At 44.2% G+C, this 20,912-nt stretch overlaps 5 protein-coding genes across 7 annotated transcripts; all 5 read right to left on the reverse strand.

Moving 5' to 3' along the window:
• Positions 1-56: 56 nt before the first annotated feature.
• LOC108031874 (enteropeptidase) lies at positions 57-2,123 on the reverse strand. Its single transcript, XM_017105638.3, has 4 exons — positions 1,897-2,123; positions 1,492-1,657; positions 673-1,435; positions 57-614 (listed from the first exon to the last, which is right to left on the reverse strand). Exons 1-4 carry the CDS (start codon positions 2,104-2,106, stop codon positions 197-199), a joined length of 1,557 nt encoding a protein of 518 aa, XP_016961127.1. The 5' UTR covers positions 2,107-2,123; the 3' UTR covers positions 57-196.
• A 368-nt stretch (positions 2,124-2,491) lies between these two features.
• LOC108031878 (uncharacterized) lies at positions 2,492-3,538 on the reverse strand. Its single transcript, XM_017105641.3, has one exon. It carries the CDS (start codon positions 3,484-3,486, stop codon positions 2,614-2,616), a length of 873 nt encoding a protein of 290 aa, XP_016961130.1. The 5' UTR covers positions 3,487-3,538; the 3' UTR covers positions 2,492-2,613.
• A 533-nt stretch (positions 3,539-4,071) lies between these two features.
• On the reverse strand, positions 4,072-5,957 carry LOC108031875 (serine protease gd). 3 transcript variants are annotated; one of them, XM_044093183.1, is made up of 5 exons: positions 5,825-5,886; positions 5,631-5,768; positions 5,421-5,574; positions 4,602-5,364; positions 4,072-4,529 (listed from the first exon to the last, which is right to left on the reverse strand). In XM_044093183.1, exons 4-5 carry the CDS (start codon positions 4,769-4,771, stop codon positions 4,121-4,123), a joined length of 579 nt encoding a protein of 192 aa, XP_043949118.1. In that variant the 5' UTR covers positions 4,772-5,364; positions 5,421-5,574; positions 5,631-5,768; positions 5,825-5,886; the 3' UTR covers positions 4,072-4,120. The 3 variants fall into 3 exon arrangements, with proteins under 3 accessions (XP_043949118.1, XP_016961128.1, XP_043949122.1); XM_017105639.2 differs by having other exon boundaries at positions 5,631-5,957; XM_044093187.1 differs by lacking the exons at positions 5,421-5,574; positions 5,631-5,768 and having other exon boundaries at positions 5,825-5,957.
• A 683-nt stretch (positions 5,958-6,640) lies between these two features.
• On the reverse strand, positions 6,641-8,699 carry LOC108031876 (phenoloxidase-activating enzyme 1). The gene is made up of 3 exons (XM_017105640.3): positions 8,358-8,699; positions 8,135-8,306; positions 6,641-7,709 (listed from the first exon to the last, which is right to left on the reverse strand). The coding sequence occupies exons 1-3, from the start codon at positions 8,694-8,696 to the stop codon at positions 6,760-6,762; spliced, it is 1,461 nt and encodes a 486-aa protein (XP_016961129.1). The 5' UTR covers positions 8,697-8,699; the 3' UTR covers positions 6,641-6,759.
• Positions 8,700-10,273: 1,574 nt separating this feature from the next.
• Positions 10,274-11,472, reverse strand: LOC108031236 (uncharacterized). Its single transcript, XM_017104472.3, has one exon. The coding sequence runs from the start codon at positions 11,348-11,350 to the stop codon at positions 10,457-10,459; it is 894 nt and encodes a 297-aa protein (XP_016959961.1). The 5' UTR covers positions 11,351-11,472; the 3' UTR covers positions 10,274-10,456.
• Between the last annotated feature and the right edge of the window lie 9,440 nt (positions 11,473-20,912).

A 20,912-nucleotide genomic window follows, 5' to 3' on the forward strand; every position in this document is an offset into this window, starting at 1 on the left:
TTTATTCATCAAAACACAGTCTATGTCCCTAATAGCTATTATTATAACAGTTGCAGTGTATTGAAGATGTGCATTTATTTTTTCCAATGATTAATGAACCCAGTTAGAAATACCCGTAGATACACTCTTGGATCTTCCAGTTACGTGTCTGAAATGCATATATTTATGAGGATCTCTGGCACAATCCATCTTCCTCTCAGTTCCACATATTCCGGCGAACCCAGTCGATGTGTTTGGCCACGTCGGTGAACACGGATGGTTTGCTTAGATCGCAGGTGCGCTCCTCCTCGTTGATCTGACCCGCCGAGGTCACCCCCCTCAGCACCCAAACGTCCTGCTCCTTGAGCATCAGTGGTCCTCCCCCATCGCTGGCACAAGGACCTGCTCCCGCCCTCTTGGCACACAGACTGCTCGGCTGCACCAGGACCTCGGCCAGCTCCAGGCGGCAGCTCGATTCGATCACGATGTTCAGGTCGGTGACCTTGGCCACATCCGTGTGTCCAGTTCCCGACTCGTCCGGTCCCCAGCCTGCCACATAGCTCTTGAGTCCCTGCGGCAGCTCCATTTGGTTCCTGGGGCTCCACAGGCAGATGGGTATTACGTAGTCGTAATATCTGTGAGAACACATTTTTTGTGGTATACATTTTAAAAATGCGTATTCCTTAGACTCACCTCACAGGTGTATCCAATCTGACCAGCGCCAAGTCGGCCTCAGTGAACTGCTGAATGTTGAATTTTTCGTGGATGATCAACTGGGTCACCCCGCGATATTCTCCCGGAGAGTGAATGGCCAGGCTGCTGCGACCCAGGGAGACGGCCAACCGATCGGCGGGCAGATCTTTGCCAGGAACTCGAAAACAGTGGGCCGCCGAGAGAACCGTGGAAGTCGAGATCAGAGAACCTCCACAGATGAAGCGGGGTCCGTTGCTCTCCCGCCGCTCGAAGATGGCCACCAGCCAGGGCAGTTGACCACGTTCCAAACTCCTTCCCTGGAAGATTAGGGGCGTTGTGCTGGTCTTCTGAAGTCTCTCGCGTCCACAGGGATAGTCCTCGGATGAAGAAGTCTGCTGCGGAATTAGCACTTCTGGATTCCTAATCGTTTGGGGAGGATCTATCCTCCTTATCGTCTGCTGGGGGGCAGTAGGCCCAACAGGATTGTTTATCCTCTGCTCGGGGGCAGTACCTCGATTAGGGCTGGTGTTGAAGTCCTGAGGAACAGTATTTTGAATTGGAGTGCTCTGCTGAGGGGCTGTACCCCATCCAGGATTCGAGAAGGTGGGCAGCGAGTCATTACTTCTCCAAATATCCTCTCCACCACCTGGTATCCTGGGTTGAGCGGACTCGCTCTCTCCATAGACACCTGGCGATGGCACAAGACTGACGCCATAGGTTACCCAGTTGATCACAAGAGTAATGCCTGTTCTTGGCTTAGGATCTATAAATGATGGGTATTACACGTGGATCTTTATATTTACGATAATGTCGACTTACACTCTGAGCCACCGCAAAGTTCAAAGCCATTCACTTGCATGCTAGTGATCCTGGGAGGGATGGAGGGTATCGGGAAGTCGACACGGTAGCGAATTGGTAAGCCATTGCGAATATTGTTCTGGGTCGTCTCATCAGTGTCCACCATGGAAATTTTGCCCACAAAGTCCTAAGGATTCAGAACCGATTGACTGAGTAATGTTAAGTATTTAGTAACAAAGCGCACAGCTCCTTCTCCCTGAGACTTGTTCACAGTGACATTTATTGTGTTTTTTTTTTTTGCTTTTGCAAAGGCAATTGTCATCGGGCGCATGGGAAAAGCACAACCGCAAACAAGCAAAGTGATAACAGCTTCAGATGCACTGCAATAGAACTGAGAATTTCCCAGCAAAAGGGACAACATCTTACCGTGAAATCATGGTATCCTGGCTGGGAGAAGTGGAGGATCAGTGACTGGTTGTTGCCCATGGGGTGACGCACTTTCACCAGACCAATGTACTGCCCCTGGTAGCCCTGGTACTCGAAGCGCGAGCCACAGCCATTCCGGGGCAGCTGGCCAAGACCCGGTTCAATCAGAGATACTGCGAGGAGAGCGGTCACCAGTTGTAGCGGACTCATTGCAACTGCGTGAGGTGCGAGCTTTTCCAATCTGTTTTATTGAGAAATTAATCACTCATTCTCGCGCTCAAGAACCTCACTCCATGAGAGAATCCAATCTCCAGACTATAGTTAGTTCACAACGTCAGTGGCTCTCCCCACATAGCGGGTTTTTAGAATATGTTTTCAAGTCCCACTCTTGAGTGGTAAGACGATATGGCTAAGATCAATATTTTGATCTTGGTTATGCAAATCATTTCATTCTTACCGCGTCTGGAATTCCATTTGAACTTCGCCTTGATAGATCATTTGCATTCTAAGAATTACTACGAATGCATCATTCAATCCTCTCTGCTTTTCGTTAATAAAAACTTTTAAGACCCTAAATTTATTAAATTTTATCAAGTGCTTTGAAATACCATGTTTATTCTTCAGTTCCTAGCCTAAAAAGTGCCAAAGATGCCCTGCTTGTGTGCTATATGTACTATAAATATATATATATATATATAAATATATATATTTCAACCCCTATTTGCCAGATGGGGTCTCACTTTGGCGATACTGCTTGATAATGTCCTCCAGCTGCCTCTCGATTTCGGCCCGCTCCTCCGAATATTCCTGTAAAGTTCTTTCCAGGCACTGGTTGCTCTGCCTTTGGATGTCCTCCAGCTGATTAGACTCAACCAACAAATTATGTAGTTCCTGGGGAGCATTTTGGAGGCCATCGTTTGCTCTTCTAACGGCCTTGCGGCACTTTTTGGGCTTGATACTGGGACACCTGTCAGTGGCTTCGATCACCTGTCTTGTGGGTATCTGCAGCCCATCGATGGACTTTTTCAAATCCAGATTGAGACGAATCTGAGCCCAGAGAAACTGGCCAACACAGTTGCGCAACCGAAGGACATATCGATTGTTGAATTCTTCGGTGATGGAAACAGCTTCGGCAGTTCTAACCCCTTCAGTGGACTCTCCCACCTTCTGGACCTTTGCTGCGGCCCAGAACTTCCACTCCTCCTGGTGCTTCAGTTTCGATACCAATTCCCCCTGCTGTCCTCTGATTTTCCCAAGACTTTCTTGCAAAGGAGAAATGCTCAGACTAGTGCCACTCAGAACTTCCAGTGCTTCCCGCAGAGCCTGGCGCCTTTTCTTCTTGTGAATGTTTGCTATATCGTATAGTATCTTCCAGATTGAATTATCCACATACTCGCCGTATTGCGTGAGCGCAGCTTCATTCTCGTCCTGCAGGGTATTGGTTGGGTTAAGAACCAAAAGTCCATTATCATTGTAGGACCCCTGGTTATCGGGCAGGAATCCCTCGTTTCCAGACTCATGCCTTGCCAGGACTCCACTTCGAATGATGAAAAGCACCGAAAGAAGGTGCAGCAAGATGGTCCGCTGCATCTTTCCACCAGCCTCCTCAGAGGTTTCAGATCGTTCTGACCTTAAAGAGATTACTCATTGGGCTTTAAATATGCAGCAAGCTTGGCAAACATTTGTTCAGCTGATGCCAATCAATGAGCAGTCAGCACGTGGTCTTATATGTTTATATATTACGCCATAGAGCTATCTGAAGGGCATGCACCGCAAAAGAAATGTAAAAGCTCTTTTTAAAAATACTTTACACTTAAATGTGTGTATTTTTTACATATCGAAAGCCCCAAGTGATGATTAATGTTTAAAAATATTTTGGCAAAATTTTTGTTAGTTGAAATATTATTTGCATAATAATTAGGTTATTCTAAATAACCTATACTTTCAGTGTAGCAATTAGCCACCAAATATTTCAAGTATACTGAGCTACTCATTAAAAAAAAGTGAAGCTTTTTTAGTAGCATAGGTGGGATTCCACTTTTGTTTTGACATTAAAGCGAGAAACAAAAAAGTATCTTACATATTTCGGTTTACCATTCATTCATCAATGCTAGCAAAATAATCAACAGGTGAGAGCCACAAACTCGTTTGTCCAAAAATCAGCAGACAAAGGCGTTGGCTTAAAGGTTTTTTAATCTTAGTCTGTACAGGGTAATCACGTTGCTCAGCGGATATTATCGTTTATCCAGTCGATATGCTTGGACAGATCGCAGTAGAGTACATACTGGTTCAGCTGGCACTTGTTGGAGGGACCGCGTTCCCCGATGGAAACAATGCCCCGCAGCAGCCACCGGTCGCCCTGCTTGACCATCAGACCTCCTCCGGAGTCTCCGAGACAGGGACCAGATCCATCGCGGTTTCCCGCGCACAGACTGCGGTCCGTCACCATCATCGAGCCCCGCCAGGTGCTGGCACAGACCGTGGGGCTGGCGATCTCCGCCTCCACCACCCGGGGGTACTGCGTCCGGGAGTCCGACTCATCCCGGCCCCAGCCCGCAATGAAGCCAGAGGAGCTCGCCGTGCTGCTGGCCTCCACTGTCCACATGCAAATGGGCGCTATGATGTCGCTGAACCTACAAATATACAAACATAAGTATAGGAACCTTAACCCTTTGAGAGCTGTCGAAGAATCCATATTTACTCACGTGACTGGCCGCTCAATGGTGATCAGTGCGATGTCCGCATCGGAATAGGATCGGGTGCTGTACTCCGGATGCCAGAGCAGTCTCCTCACATTCCGCATCTCGGCGCCCTCCTCCGCGTAGTCCTCCAAATCGTAGCGACCCAGCCCGATGACCACGTTGTTCTCCGACATCCGGTGCACACAGTGGGCGGCACTGATGACGATGCTGGCGGAGATCAGGGAGCCTCCGCACTTGAAGCTCAGGGAACGCGTCACCTTGTGAAAGACGGCCGACAGCCAGGGATACTGGCCACGAGGGTACTCCTTGCCCCGAACGATGAACGGAACCAAGCTGCCCTCCCTGCCGCACGTTAAAGGCGATGAAGAGGTTCGCGGGATTAAGTTCTGAGGTGGTGCTGCAGGCGGAGGATTACTGACAATTACCGGGGGACTAGTGGCAATCGGCGGAGAGTTGGTGGCCACCAGTGGTGGCGTGGGTGGCACAAATCTCGAAGGTGTCTGCCAGAAAACCTCCGCCGGCGTGGGCGCTGGGCTGGCCAACTGGGGTTTCAAGGAAGCTCCTCTAGCGGCGGAAGACCGCCAGGGCTGCCTGAAACCAGGCACAAAATCACCCTCGTTGGTAGAGTAGAATATGGATTGCACATCCACATTGGGGCTGCCTCTGGGAATGGGATTCGGTACGATTGCAGGGAACGGCGACAGAGGTTCAGTGCGAAAAATCACATAGAAGCGATTGAAATAGGTCTCATTCTGCCCACGAGCGTCTGAAATAACAAGCAATATATTATAAATATTATATAATATATTTAACATAAATCACCTTCCCTGGCCGAGCACAGTAGCTGGCCGTTGATGGAGAGCAGGGTCAGCTTGGGCGGATTCCACCTGAGGGAGACCCGGAACCTGTAGGGTCCCCTACTCGCTTTTATCGCCTGATCATCTGGATAAGGGTTCAGGTTGCCCACGGCTGATGCCTGCGGAGGGGACAAAGTGGTCAGGGCGGTTGTCAAGATCGCTGGCCGTCTCATACATCATTATTACCCAGCTGCCAGAAACGCACATTGATGCGACCCTGCGGCAAGGTGGGCAGCGTAATCTCGCCCTGGAGCCCCGAGAATGGATCGTTGACGTATTGGAAGTACTCGGGACACGTGTTCTCCGGCAGAAACTGTGCCCCGGCCAAGGCGATTAGAGATACCACTACGGTGAGTTTCAGACCCATACCTTTTCGAGATCTGGGATTTGCTTGGGATCTCGGTTCCTCACTCGACAAGCACCGGTGGGCAAATAAAGCTGGCTGTGTTAGAGCAATCCGCTCCCATCGGATCCGACGGGTTGTTGAGTCACTCAGCGGTGTCTGGGAGCAAACTGGAAATTCCGCATCGTGCGGTGCCAATAAGGCACGGATTATAGCGAAATATTAAAGAACTATTCTGACGACTCTCCAATACTTTTTATTTAGCAAATGTGCTAACGTGTTTACACGTTTAAGCTTAAACAAATTTTTACAATTTTAAAGCAAAAATTACTTAGTAAATATTTCTCAAAATCTATTTTACAATTATCCAAGTAAAACATAATCTTAAACCTTAAAAAAAATATTATATTTGGTAACCAGCCCTATTACTCTACATTTTTCGTTGATCTACTAACAAAATTTATTTTGAAAAATTTGTTTGTATCTATTATACTGGCAGAGCATCAGCAGGCTGGACTTCAAAGCTCACAGACTAGATACCAACTCATCTTTGTTTTGAGTGAAAACCCACTCTCATAATAAGCATGGGAGATTCTGTATAAACAAATCTCGTCAACTTTTACCTTTGTTTTCTCAGACGTGTTGTGATCTCCAGCTTAAAAAGATTATATTTTACATCGGAACAAATTCCCCTGCCAACTGGGAATCACATATCGAAATTATATTCCTTACTTATTTTATTGTGTTTAACGTTGGATTACCACTCTATTGATAAGACTATAGGACTTGGTGGATTAAATTGCCCAATGCTCTCAACCAAATGGGGTAGAAAAAAACGGCGATCCCGGTTATGGCGTTAGTTTTATTGATTGATTGTTAAATTTGTCAATTTGCACACACATTCTTTCCACTTTAGCTTAGAACTTTAATAATTATTGAACACTGAATCGATCTCCTCACATCATGTCACCATATTCTGGCGAACCCAATCGATGTGCTTGGCCACATCGCAGTAAATGACGTACTTGCTAAGGTCGCATATATCTCCCTGGCGAGGCGACAGGGAGACGACGCCCCGAATGTACCATCGGTTGTTGCGCAGGACTATCAGTGCAGATCCCGAGTCTCCGAAGCAGGGGCCGTGGGACTCAGAATTGCCAGCACAGACTGTTCGTCGGGTGATGAAGTCCTCCGCCCGTTTCATCTCCTTGAGGCACTGATCCCTCGGCACCAGGCGTACACTCACCGTCTTGGGGAATCGCGTCTTCTGGGCACTCTTATCGTAGCCCCATCCGGCCACAGCTCCAGAATCGCCCTCATTAGGGGGTAAGCCCATGTTGGAGCTCCACAGACAGAGCGGCTGGATGTACTTGGTGTACGCCATCGGAGCAGTCAGCACCAGAAGGCCCACATCCGCATCCGGAACGGGACTGCCCTCGTAGGCGGAGGGGGTTATCACCCTGGACACACTAACCAAAGATGCTCCGCTCTCCGGATTCTCGAAGCGGTCATGCCTGCCCAGGTAGACCCACAGTTGATTGGCCTCCTTGCCGTAAATGCAGTGGGCCGCCGTGATCACAGTCCTCTTGGAGATCACCGAGACCACGCACTTGTAGGAAGCCGTGGAGCCACCTTCGTAGAGGGCCGCCAGCCAGGGATACTGACCCCGGGTCACCAGATCGCCTCCGATTTGCAGGGGCGCAAAACCCTCCATGCCGCACTCCTCAAAATCGGACTGAATCTTCGGCGTAGTTCGATTCAGGAACGGGTTAGAACTAGGTTCGCTATGGGCCCAATTCTGGGAAAAACGCCACTGAGACACTGCCGGCTCCTTTGGCGCTGCGCTCTGACTAATGGGTGTTGAGGTGGACATGGACTGCCGACGGGTCATAGTGCTCGAAGGGGGATCGTCTAAGAAAAGTGAAGAAAGGGGATTAGATAGTGAAACAGGTTTTTGTGTGTGTGTGTGTAAATCAATTTGGTTAAAGTTATTTCTGATCTTTTTATTTTCTAATTAATAAAGTAATAAATAGCAATAATAATATCATTACATTCTTATATCTTACACTCCCTGTCTGTATACCTTATCTTATCTTTAAAAAATGCGGTAAATTCAACAACAATCGATATATATTATTGGATCATGTAGTATTTATTATTGTTGTTCTTGAATCTGATCAGTAATTTTCTTTTTCGTTTACGTATTTCTTTGTAAACAAAACATTATAAATTGAATGTACGACTACATCTCCTAGAATGTCTTCGTATTTGCATTCCAACTGGCATTTATAATAAATCTCCGGCTCATAACAAAATCTAATATGAGAATAACTCACATTCATCGTTCCGGCACAGAAGCTCATCATTGAATTCCGCCCGGATGAGCCTGGGCAGCTCGTCCCCGAAGTTCTGGAAGCGCACAAACACCTGGCCACGTTCGCCATTGTGTATCTTCTCGAAGGCGCTGTCCTTGGAGGGATACGGCAGCAGAGAGCTAACCGTTTCTGCCTGCAAATAAGGTTTATTAGACTATATATCTTAAAAAGTACCCTTCCTCACCTGTCCCGTTTGGTGAGCATTGAAGACCACCTCCCATGACAGGCTATTGACACCTGCGCGGGGGGCTGTGAAAACGCCTATGTAGGCTCCAGTACTCTCCCTGTAGTAGGAGAAGTACGTCTCGCAGTTGTGCTGCGGAACCTGCAATGCCGATCCGAGATTCAGATTGAGACAAAGGCCAAGTAAGGTCAGCCACCAGATTGCCATTGCGGCGGGAACAACCAATGTGGAGTGGAGCTGAACGAGAACTGGGACCCGGATCGCAATCCACAAGAGCATGCAATGCATCGCCTCTCGCCGGAACAGCTGATCTCTCCCCAGATTGCGGAAGACCCCCATTGACGGATGTCGGGCTTTGCCCAGCTTACTAAATATTTTGTTGAGTACTAGCTCTGAATCGGACAACTACCAGTTGTTACAGAACCAGATTCTGCTCAGAACCATTTAGCAGGTGAGCCTCTCTCGAGAGGAAAATCCCGGCGTAGTAAACATATGCGGGTTGTTAAACAAACCCACTTTTCTTATATGCATAGCTAGAGTCAATAAACCAGCTCTTTTGGGAGCTCTCCCGCCCGTAGACTAGGTCTCTTTTCCCGATCTCACTCAATTGATAAAGCTAAGACTAAGCACTGATTGAATCTACAACAGTTTATGCAAAAGATTGTAATATCTGAAATTTAAGTACAAATAATAGTTTTATGTTACAATTCTGATATATTTAAATGGGTCGTATTTGGGTAACTACAAGGTCTTGCACTAAAAACTATTATTATGTTTATCGATCAATGTGACGAATTAGAATTTATAGTGTGTTAAATAAAGTTTTGATAACATTTTCGAACCGATAAGTTATTCTTTTTTCTTTGGTTTGTTATTCCAGACTCTTTATTTTGCCCAAAAAAAGTCCCTGCCACTCTTAAGATTTGGATTTCAGTCAGAATGGAATTTTGCATTTGCGAAGAAAGTTTTTATAGCCCTTATCGGCGAGGCATGGACAACTTTTAATAATATAATGCAAGGTGGTTTATGTGAATGTCTATTGAAAGAGATGTTTGTGGGGCTCCGTAAGTAGCGACAACGCATTTGGCCCAAACTTTTCTCAGCAAAACAAAAGGAGGCAATGTGGCTGGGGAGCGGGGCTCCTAACTTCGCGACACCCGCAACTCAATTCCGGCTGCATTGTGGCCGCCGGGTCCCCGATTTCCCCAACTGCCTGGCGGCAACTTTTATAATCAGTTCCAAGTTTGTTAAGCTTTGTAATAATTTGTTGAGATTTGGCGCGAAATTTTCGCTGCTTTTTCGATTATTTCTCTTATTTTTTGCTCACATTTGTTGTGAATTTGTGAGCCGGGTGGTGGGGAGTCTCAAACTTGGCGGAGGCACTTTGACATCGCAACGGAAGTGGGGGGCTTCCGCCCGCCTGTCAATAATCCGGTGGTAAGTGGAAGTGGAAGGTAACAGTGCGTCTGACTGCACTCCAAGGCAACGCCAATTGAGCGGCCTAATTGGAGCGGTCCTGCTCGGGCGCCACTTCAGCATGTTGGGACGGCCGGGCGGGCAAATCAAGTCCAATCAAATTAGGCTTCATGGACGGGAACTCTTGAACGACGGCCAAACTAGGTTAACATCACTGGCCCGGCACAACGGGGAACCTAAAAAATTTGACTGATTTAAGTCCCCTGAGGCTAACCAATTTTGAGTGATTTCAGTTCCCAGAGGCAAAAAAATTCTACTGGGGGTGTCACAAATCGTGGCAAACTTGAATTGAGGTTTACGAACGTTTCCCTGGAATTTCGATCGAATGGATTTCAGTGACAGCACCATTTTCATTTTTTTGAATTAGAGAAAATATATAAAGGCAAACAAGTCTTATCTTAAAATGTTATATTTCCAATTACTAATACTCTTTAATATATTATTTTATAAATGTATATACTGCTTAATAAGTGACAGTGCTTACAACTTATGATTTATTTTTATACAATTTTATAGTTATAATTATGAATTTTAAATTACTTCTGATTGAAGTAAAGTTTAATTTTTTTAAGTTTTAAAGATAATTTGGTAGCTAGGGGCATTCAATACGCGAAAGACCACATCTAGTCCCTGCGGATTATCTTAAAGTTATCGCAGGTGCAGATGCCGCGGAATCGACTAAAAACAAAGACAAGAGGCTCCCCGCAGGTCTTGAGCAGCTGCATTTTCTGGGCATGTGTATAGCCAGTGCGAACGGAGCACTGCAGCTCATCGTCCCAGGAGTTCTCAGCCGACTCCTCCACCAGGAGCGTGTGGAAGACATTGAGCAGTTTCAGGGATCGATCCATGCGAGGTGTCCTCACCAGGGCTAGCAACTGGATATAGGGACGGAACTTGATCCAGCGCTGGCAGTCCTTAACGTCCACTTCGTGGCCCATATCGATAATCATTAGCTTGCAGTCGTGGTCGTGAATGGCGTTCAATATGTCCAGTTCCAAGGGTCCCTTGAAGCACTTCTTCAGCTCCTCGGTGAGGGTGAAACCCAGTTCGTGGCTAGGCGTCTGCATGGTCCAGGGATATCGCCGGTTGGCAAAGTCGTAGGCCAGCTTCTGCCGCCGTTCGTGCTCCTTTCTCAGGTGCACTACCTCCTTGTCGATGGGGCGAATGGCCTGGGATCCGCGGCATAGGAAGTCGCCTTCGGCGGGACCTTTTCGCTCCTCCACCTCCTTATTCAAGGCCTTTTCCGCCTCCTCCTGCTCCACCTCCTGCCGCCGGGCTCCTTCACAGCATCGCAATTCATGGGGTGGCATGTACAAGGGATAGCCCACCTGGGCCAGATAGGTGTGCCACTCCAGTCGATTGAAGGGCTCCTTGGGCACAAAGTTCTCCTCCGCCTTGCTCTCGATGCGACAGACGTTCTCGTCCAGGATCAACGGCCATAGCACATCGAAGAAGGACCTGCCCAGCGGTATCGTCCTGTCGGAGGTGGGCTTGGAGGGCACTGGATGCTCGCTCATCTTGGTATTGGGTACTTGGAATTTCTGTTCTTCTAATTTTGCCTGCCTAGCAAGTGTCTGTAAATGGAGAATTCCTTTTGCCTTGCTAATAAATGCTCGGTAGAGTGACACAAATCAGCCAGCTATATACACCTGGAGAAATTTGTAGGTTGTTTCTCTTGTAAAAGTTTTTACATTATTTGTGCATAACCCTAATCAATATAGTTAACCTATAAGATTTAAATGATATGATATCTTATTAATAGAGTTTAATTTTATTTTTGAAATATCTTTTAATTAGGAGTTTGATTTTAAGAGCTGAATATATCATATTAACTCCATAGGACCGATTTCTAATTATATTTTTAAACACATTTAAAGTAATCCGCTTCGCAATCCTCTAAACGTCCCTTTCAGTACAGCCACAGCTCTCTTCGTAACTACAAAATATTTTCCCGAAAACCGTCGCTTTTAATTTTCAAAGTGTAATGGCACCCATTCCACTTTGTTATCAGCAAATAAATCAGGCACTGCCACGCTCCGAATAAAGAAGCCTCCCCCTTTTCCTGTACACAAACTTGTTTGTTTGTACTTGTACCTCAATTTATGCGCACTCACAGGCAATAATGGTAGCAAGTATTCTCATCGGCAATCGGGAACCCAGCATCGAGAATCAGCAGCAACAATTTGCGTAAATTTTATGACATTCCAGGCAGTATATTCCCGGTAGCCGACGATCGCCATCGCCATCGCCATCATTTTATGAGCCAAAGCAGCGAGGTGAAGTTCGGTTTTATGAAGGAACGCGAGTGCAAGATGGCCAGGATTTTCATTATGCCCCCGCTCGTACACCCCATATTAGTTTTAGGGGGCGGGGAAAACCCGGGGGGCGATGGCTGTGACAACGGCGACGAGTTTTCGGGCTCATTAGCTTTTACGGCTTTGATTTTATTGCCAGCGGCGGGGAGCTTTAATTTCGAACACGAAATGCTGCCTATCGCAGGGCGCTTCCGCATGTGAGCAATAAATTTTCATAAATCAATTGTGCGTGCCACGTTGCACACAATCAGCAGACTCGCAAAAAACCAAACCCAAAAGGTTTGCATTTAGATTTATTTCCAGAAGCACCCGAACACAGAGTGACGAATGCCTATTTTACGCTTCGATGTTCAGCCAGTTATTGCAAATTTGATTTGGCCCTGGAGAGTGTGAAAATTTGATTTTAGCCCTAGATTTTAATTTCAGTAGAGAGATTTATGGCATCTGGTCTGCCAGCTGCTAGCCGAAGGAAAATTTAAGCTGCCTTAGACTTAAAGTGACCCCATGTTTGCTTTTCTTTTATTTTATTTTTCCATGTTTCATCTATTAAAAAGCGTCAACTTTTTGCTGCTTTTGGGCCACAAAACAAGTCGCTATATATATATGCGTGATGTATATCAAAATTTATGTGTATATTTATTGTGTTTTATTGGGGCACTTAAGCGACAGACTGTAAGAGCATACCGCGAGAGCTAAAAGCCAAAGAAAAAGCGGAGAAAGCCAGCGTGGTATAAAAACAAGTCAAGAAGAAAGCTGGCCCAGGGAAAAAACTGAAACAAGTAAGGACAACTGAGACGCTTATTGACATAAAAGCCAATCATTTTCAAATGGCTTTAAGCATTCGACAATGGAGGAGCAGACCGGCAACATCAAACGGAAAACGCAAAAACAAACAGAACTCGAGCGCAAAAGCAGAGTCGTATATTTTTTTGGCCATGCATTTGAGTTGGCACACCGCAGCACCAAACGAAAAAAGAGCCCAGAAACTTCCAGTGGATGCACTTTGAACCCTTTTTGCGGCTCGGGGTTTTCTACATAAATAATCACTTTAGGAAAATTCGCAAGGAAAAATAGCTCCGCGAGTCCCCCTCGAGTGGAATTCTTAAATATCAGTGGAACTTTAAGCACCATTTTGGAGTTTCCACTGCCAGACTATTGAATATCAATCAAATTATCACTGGAGCGAAGTAAATTTGATGGATGTAGTGCTGTTCAGCCATCAATCATCAAAGATTTCGGCGCACTGCACTCCGCTCAGCTTGCTTTTTATGCAAGTTGATAAATCACAGCAAAAAAGCAGATTTTTATTTTTAGTTATATTAACACAATGTCAACGTGTTTGTTAAGAGCATTTCACTTGTTTTCCCGAATTTTTCATCGACCTTACCTTACTAAATTCTAAAATAAATTGACTGACATTATGTGAGGAAATTTGCTGTCTGAAATCCCAGCATTTTGGGCATTGATAAATAGCCTTCACAATATGCCAACTTAAATATTCAATTCTTGTTATTTTAGGTCCAGAAAAGGACATAAGTTCGCACACATTCGCGTGGGCTTCGGAGGCCAAAGGTCTCATTGAAATTTTCCCAAGCCCGCCCACACCCATAATATGTGAGTCGCGTGGAAGTCGGACGACAGCTTCTTTATCTCGGTTCAAGGCCGGGAATTCATAAGGAAAACAAAACCAACGAACAAAGTGCTGGCTCGGGGCACCTCAAGAGATTCCCAGGGTCTGGCGAAGCCGGACTGGCTTACAAATGAGACTGCCACCTCAAATAACAAAGCGAGTGCGGCACGCACCAGTACACTGAGAAAACTAACTAATATAAATTGGATTATTTAAATTATGGAACAAGAACTAAAACATTCATTCAAATGAAAGAAAAAAATATTTTCAACCCTTTTCATAGCTTTTCAGCCTAAAAAACCAAAAAGAAAAATTTTTGTTTGCTTCCTACGATAAAGAATAATATTTTAAAATTGTAAAACATATTTATATAAACTAAATAGCTTGCTCATAGATTTAAATCCTAAGCTAGAGTAGTGTAAATAAATAAATGTAACATATGATAAAGCAATGATATTTGGCTGATTCAATTTTAAAAATTTTAATAGCAAACAAAAAATCAAAAATGAACTAATTAGTTTGCTTAAAGTTGAGAATTCTAAGATTGATTTATGTAAGTAAATAAATTTAGCATATTTTTGTATTACTATACTGTAATGCTATACTCAGTGGCGTAACACAATATTTTTCGCGGTGCCACAGTCACAGCAGTAGACGTTGGGAATGATGAATTTCTGGCTGGCCTGCCATCAATTCCATTTAATTATTATGACACTAGAGGGCAGCGCAAACAGGCCGCAATAATAATGGAGGCCGACAAAGAGATTACCAACACCTTGGGTGCTGGAGTGGTGCGTGGTCCTGCGTACCAGGTTCGCCTGGAGTCCCCAGATGGCCTAATCAGTTCTAATGGTTGGTGTTGGGCCGAGCGATTTGCGAATCAGCGGAGGGAACATTTGTCATCCGCCATGTGGGCGCCTGGGCTCCTGGGCGAACGCGGCGAATGCGCAACGTGTGGGGCAAAAGTTTGCCCCAACTTCGGCCAAGTTTCCCAGTTTCCCCGGCTCAACTCGAGCGGGAAAAGCGTCGGACACCAGGACACCAGGACACCAGGACGCCAGGACTAGGACAACATCGTTTTCACGCTTGCTCTGTCAAGTGAAACCAATTTGCGCATTTTGTCTGCATCGCATGGCATCCGATGGCATCGTCTTGTTCTTGCTCCTGCTCTCGCAGGCTGCAGGCCGTCCTGGGGTGTCAGTCGTTTCGAATTTCCCTCGCCCTGCACTTGACATTCAATTTTCCCTCGGAGCCACAGCCGTCTAACGAATGCAATGGCAAATTCGGCCCTACTCCTGATTACGAGTCCAAACTCTCGGTTAGCAGGAGGAGCCCTAAGATGCTGCAGCTGAGAGGAAAACCGAACCTAATGGGTCTCGGCCATCTGCATTTGACTAATAGGCTCACTCTGCGGATTCGGGCTAACCCATTTTCCTCACAAGGTGGTTGACAAGATAGTTATTTCAGAAATGACTTCACAATTCGCATTGTTTACAGTATGCGTATCTTGAAATAATACACTTTTGGTTGATAAAATAATATTTAAAGGTTAATCCCAATCCCAATTGCCGAAAAATACTAAACTAGGGCAACTGCCAAAAAGTAGGCAATGCTTTATGAAGTGTTTTTTTCAGAAATTACTAGTCATTTGCTTAAAGTAAAACCTCTTATTTCTTCTTTTATAAAATAAAATAATGAAGTTTCTGAAAAAACCTTTTATGCGACATTGCCTACTTTTTGGTGTTAGTTCCTTAAGGAAAATATTAGGCTTTGTTTTTACTCAAGAATCACAATCCTAAAAAATATATTTTTGTATTATCGCAAAATTACTAAATTCCCTAAGCTGTCAAACAAGGCCCTGTTTTTTACAAGCTGAATGCATTTATTTTAAATTCTTTTGCAGAAATAATAATTCAATTGCAAAGGGTTGAACTTTGCAATTATTACCTTGTTCATTTCAAATATCACTGAAAGCATTCAGGTTGTCCGCAGACAAGACAATCGAATTCCTGGCTGTTTGTCCCCTGTTCGTAAAGGGGAAACTAGAGATTTCATGGTTAAATAGAAATTCTCGCCTGGTCATAATTTTAAAACAAATTCCAGCTGCCTGCATTGTTTTGCGGTGACCCTTGTAGCGCCCTCTCTTTCTCGCCGCCTCCAGCCGTCTCTTTCTACGCCAGCGAGTGTGTGGTCGTAAATCAATATTTAAACTGTGTACAGTACGCTCGTTTAGTCTTTTGCTATGGGTGCTGTGCTCTGGGAGCCTTCCAGCCAGAGTTTAAAAATAAAAAGCAACCCAAACTCATTCAACTCGTTCAACGACTCAATAAATGTTGCAAATGCGCTGTTCTCTGCGTATTTATTTATACGCCAGCGAGGCGGCCAGATGTGGGGAGATACTCCTGTAGCCCGAGATGGATTCTCCCAGGAGCTACGCCTCGGTCGAGGGTCCAACGATTTTCGAATCTCCCCTGGAGAGGAGGGCAGAGGCAACATGAAAACATTTCCAAACACTATTTATCTTTATTTGCCTCTCGTTCTGGCCAGCTCCCCGCTCTTTCTACTCGCATTTCCTGTTGGAGGGCAGTGATATTTGTTATTTGCTAAACGAAATGATATATACTGGCGTGTACATGGCTCTGGCCAGAGTTGTCATTAGTCATGCTTTGCTGCACACACACAGGAACACGCACTCTTGAGCCGGCCAACGTTGCGTATACTCGATGCGCCACGCCACGCCACGCCACTCCACATTGGTATCTGCATCCCCGTCCACATCCACGTCCGCAGAATGCCCCATTCACAACTCAACTTATCGATTATGACATAACTTCCCCGCCCTGGAAACTTTATTCATAATGTTGCCCCAGCCCAGCACCTTCGATTGGCCCCCTGATGTTTCGTTCCGTTTCGGTTTGCACACAAACTTAACGCACAATTTATGCAAAGTCTATTAAAATGCAAACGTTTCAGTTAATTACGGCGAATTTCAGTTTCCAAAGTCCTTAAGCGAAATTAGCAAGCAACTTTTCAAATATCGACAGCAACAATAACAACAAAGTTTGCGCTTTTCCCCGGTACCCACTTTCCCCCCTCCGCGACCACCCACTGTGCGGCAAGTTAACAGGGTTAAACGTTTTATTGCCACCAGCGCAGCGCGGAAAACTCTCGGCCACTTTGGTGGAAAGCCCGGGAAAACCTTCGTTGCGGTTGCCTTCAGCACAAACTGCACTTGACGTCCCGCGAAACAGTTTCAGTTCTAATTTAACGAATTTATTAGGAAAAAATGACAGTATCATGGGCAATAGAAAAGAAATATTCTTTTTAATATTATGATATTTGAAATATCTTCGTTTTCAAAATTATAATCGTTAAGAGAAAATTATACTATTTTTTAAGCCTTTCAAAAAACGTTTTGTAATTTCTTTTTTTTTAAGATAATCCCTTCAGTTCTTTTATAATTAAATGTCGAGTAAAAATACAAATTACTACAAAAAACAGATTAAATATAAAAAATGTATCTATATTTAAAGTTTACATATTATTATACACAAAATAATATGTAACTTTAATTGATTTTCAAGTGATCTCAGTACACTATATTTTTCTAAATGATTAACCAATTTTAAGACATTTATTATTAAGAAGTTATTTGTTTCACTTTATTGTTGACATTTTATAAAGCTGAAGTGCACCATTTTGGGGCCCCTAGTGCGCTTGACCATATCAACCTGACCCCCATAGTATATTTAATTGAAGTACCGATTGAATAATCCTTTGCCGATTTCCCGGTAATCCTAGGAGGCAGCTTCACTGTGCGGCTCTCCTGAGGCTTTTGGGCCCATCAATGTCGAATCGCAATTGACAGAAACAGGAATATGGCGCCATTTGGCCCATATTTACGCACCTAATCAATATGGCCGCCGGGCGGAAACGGAAACGGAACGGGCCAACTGTTTGCCTTCATTTTGTTTGCCCAGCTTGCTCGCCGAATGCCCCGAGGGCAATTGCTGCCATAAATAATTAGGCAACTTAATTGGGTCGGCTTTAATGTTAAAACATATTCTGCACCAAAAACACCCCAAGTTTAGACGCAGTCTTTAAGGCTGAATAATGCTCAGATAAAGTCGGGCAAGCCACGAAACCAAAACATTTAACCAAAAGAAAATAACACCAGAAAATCCAAGAAATATAGGCAGAATTCAGACTCGCCACTCAAGGCAAATGCAAATAAATCGGATTTCCACAAGAACGGCAGAAAAGTGTGGAAGTCCTAGGAGCGAAAGCGCTTCTAGAAAGCAAAATAAAAACAAACAAAGCTGGAAACTAACCAGAGGCGAAGCCAGAACAAAAACCGTGACCAAATCGGAAAGAAGCACCCACAATTCAAACTCGTCCTCGGGCGAGGGCCTGATTTGTATGCCTAATGCGGTGAGGAAAAATACAGCCTGAGAAAAAACGATTTAAAGTTTATTTACAGCATGATACTTTAAATATCTACCACTTCATAGGCATCTATTTATTCAAACATGCATTTTAGTGTAAGTATCTACCTTAGTAAGTATGCTAGCATTGTTAAAAGGAAAGTAAAACCTTTAAATTGTTTATTACTTAAAACTTGAGTATTGCTCTAAGCAGAGATATTATTATTATTATTAGATCAATAATTTACAATATCAATAAATCTCATAGAAATGTTAGGATTATGTATCCTTATCTGAAAAAATTTAGTCAGTAGGTAGATAATACTTTATAAGATACCAAATTTGTCATGCTTTAAGTAATAGAGAAAATAAATGCATAAATGAGAAGCATAATAATAGTAAGAATTAGAAGGCTTGACTTTTTTGTTCTTATTTTCAGATAAGGATGGAAACCCCAGCAAAATCCTTGTTGTTTATAAGCAATAGAGTCCATTTTCTCCGAGTGTGCTCTACAAGTGAGGGGATCCCCCAGCTTGGCTCGCTCCTCAGGCCCAGACCCTGGGGTTGCCTTAACAGATTGAAACAATAAACTCAAATTGCCCCAGTGGACGAGGAAAGGAGAGCGGGGGTTCGAGCTGAGTTATCTGCTGTAAGTTGAGCCGATAACTTTATGCGCACAATTCCATTTGATTGATGAGATTTATGCTCGCAACGCCCACCGTGCATGTATTTTGATTTTGTTTTTATTTAGTCGTCTTATTTTATCTGCCCTTTGTTGCCGCCTTTTCCCAACCAAATGCCTGGCTGTTGCTTATTTTATTTTATTTCCTGTCGGGGTCGCAAATAAACAAAAACAAGCGAGCGAAACGTAAAAACATTTAAAGCCGCTCAGCAGGCGCAACATGTTGGCAGACGGGCGAAATTTCTTTATTCGAAGAGTCCTTGTGACCCACTTCAGATACATTTTTTTTGGCTCTGTCATATGGCAAATAAGCCAAGTGGATTTATTGTCACAGAAATGTAATCCGCATCTTCGTTTGTTTCATTTTTAATTGGCTTCTTGGGCAGCTCTGAGCGGCTTTCATTAGCGGCGATTGCTTGGGAAGGCCATCAGCCTTGATAAAGACTTCACCGACTCAGTGCAATGCTCTCAAGGATTAAGAAACATCCTGGAAACGACAAGGCCTTTGAGTGTGCACTTGTATGCTGAAAACTCAGAGCATAAGAGCTTTACAATCTGCCATCGGAATATAGAGTTAAGGATAATTTGAAGTGCTTAATTTTTGATTAAAAAAAAATATAAAAAGGGATTTTTTGTTAATTAAAGTAATATATATATCATTTTAAGGGTTACTATAAGAGCAGTTAGTTTTTGACTCCAAAACTAGGATATTGTAGTCACACCTTTATTTTAAATAATAATGGAAAATATGTTTGCTTAATTATTAAAAAAAATAGTGCATTTACCTTTAATGCTTGCTCATTACTCATATTTTCCTCAGGTTAATAAAACAGTGGAACTCTGTTTTCCTGCTGCAACCAACAGCCATAAATTCATGACATCTTCCGGAACTTCAGTTATTTGAGGCGACATCTTCCAGACTCCTTTGGAGTGCTCCACTTGTTCCGCACCTCGCCTCCTTGAGTGCTTTCTGGGTAAGCTGCTGCATCCGCTGCCGTTGTCATCGTCATGCAGGTCCACGTCCAGGTCCAGTTCGAGCTTCAGATTCATTTCCAGCATTCCGAGGTGCACTCGCATAAAGAGTCGACACGGAAATTGCGAGTATCGTTGATTCATTTGATCGCTTTGCAAGGCAAATGGGCGCACGGACTGCAAGTTCCCCGGCACCGGACCCACGGCCATTAATATGCATGTTTATTGGGTGCAGGAAAGGAGCTGCGAAGGAGCCGTGAAGGAGGAGGCCCGAGGATCCATCGTTATCCCATCCCGTTGTGCCGAGCACAAGGGGCTTACTCTTTCAAGGATGCCCTGCGTCAGCTGCCTTCCCTCTGCAGTCGAGCACCCCGATTATTGGGGCCAGGCAAAATTAGCAACGCTCTGGCAGCAAGGAAAAAGTTCCACTACGGGGCCATTTAACTTGCTGTCAAATATTCGCATGCAACGTCAAGAAAATACTCAAAAAGGTTCCAGACGTGTTCCCATTTTAGTCAAGCTCTTAAAAGATTTTGAGGTGTTTTTTTTAAAGTACTATTGAGAAAAAAAAAAAAACACTGAACTGATGTTTAAACTTTTGGATTAGGACAAAGAACTTTCATGCTAAACTTTTGACTTTATAAAGCTTTTAAATTTCAAAAGCAGATCTCCTTATCAACATAAAATGTCATTATCAGTGTCAGTGTTCTGTTGAATTCCGCGAAAATGAATTATTCCATCCTCACTATGGAGACTTTCTTTCTGTAGGTAGATTCTGATGTTGTTGGGGGGGTATTTCTTAATTGTATTCTACTGTCGTCGTAGTACACGAAGTATTCTCTTCTTTTTTTTTTGGCCACATCACGAAAACATAATTAACAACTGATTAGATCAGATATAATATTTGTTCACTCACATCCTTCATTCATGCACAGCGTCCACCCATTTAGTTGCAAGAGAGTCAGTTTTGGGAGCTCGTCGATGATATTCACAAAGTTTACAAATACCTGAGACTGCTTGTTATTTAAAATCTTAAGTGCAGTCAAACTTTAAGTT

This window comes from Drosophila biarmipes, chromosome 3R (assembly GCF_025231255.1).
Source record: "Drosophila biarmipes strain raj3 chromosome 3R, RU_DBia_V1.1, whole genome shotgun sequence".
NCBI classification, from domain to species: Eukaryota; Metazoa; Arthropoda; class Insecta; order Diptera; family Drosophilidae; genus Drosophila; species Drosophila biarmipes.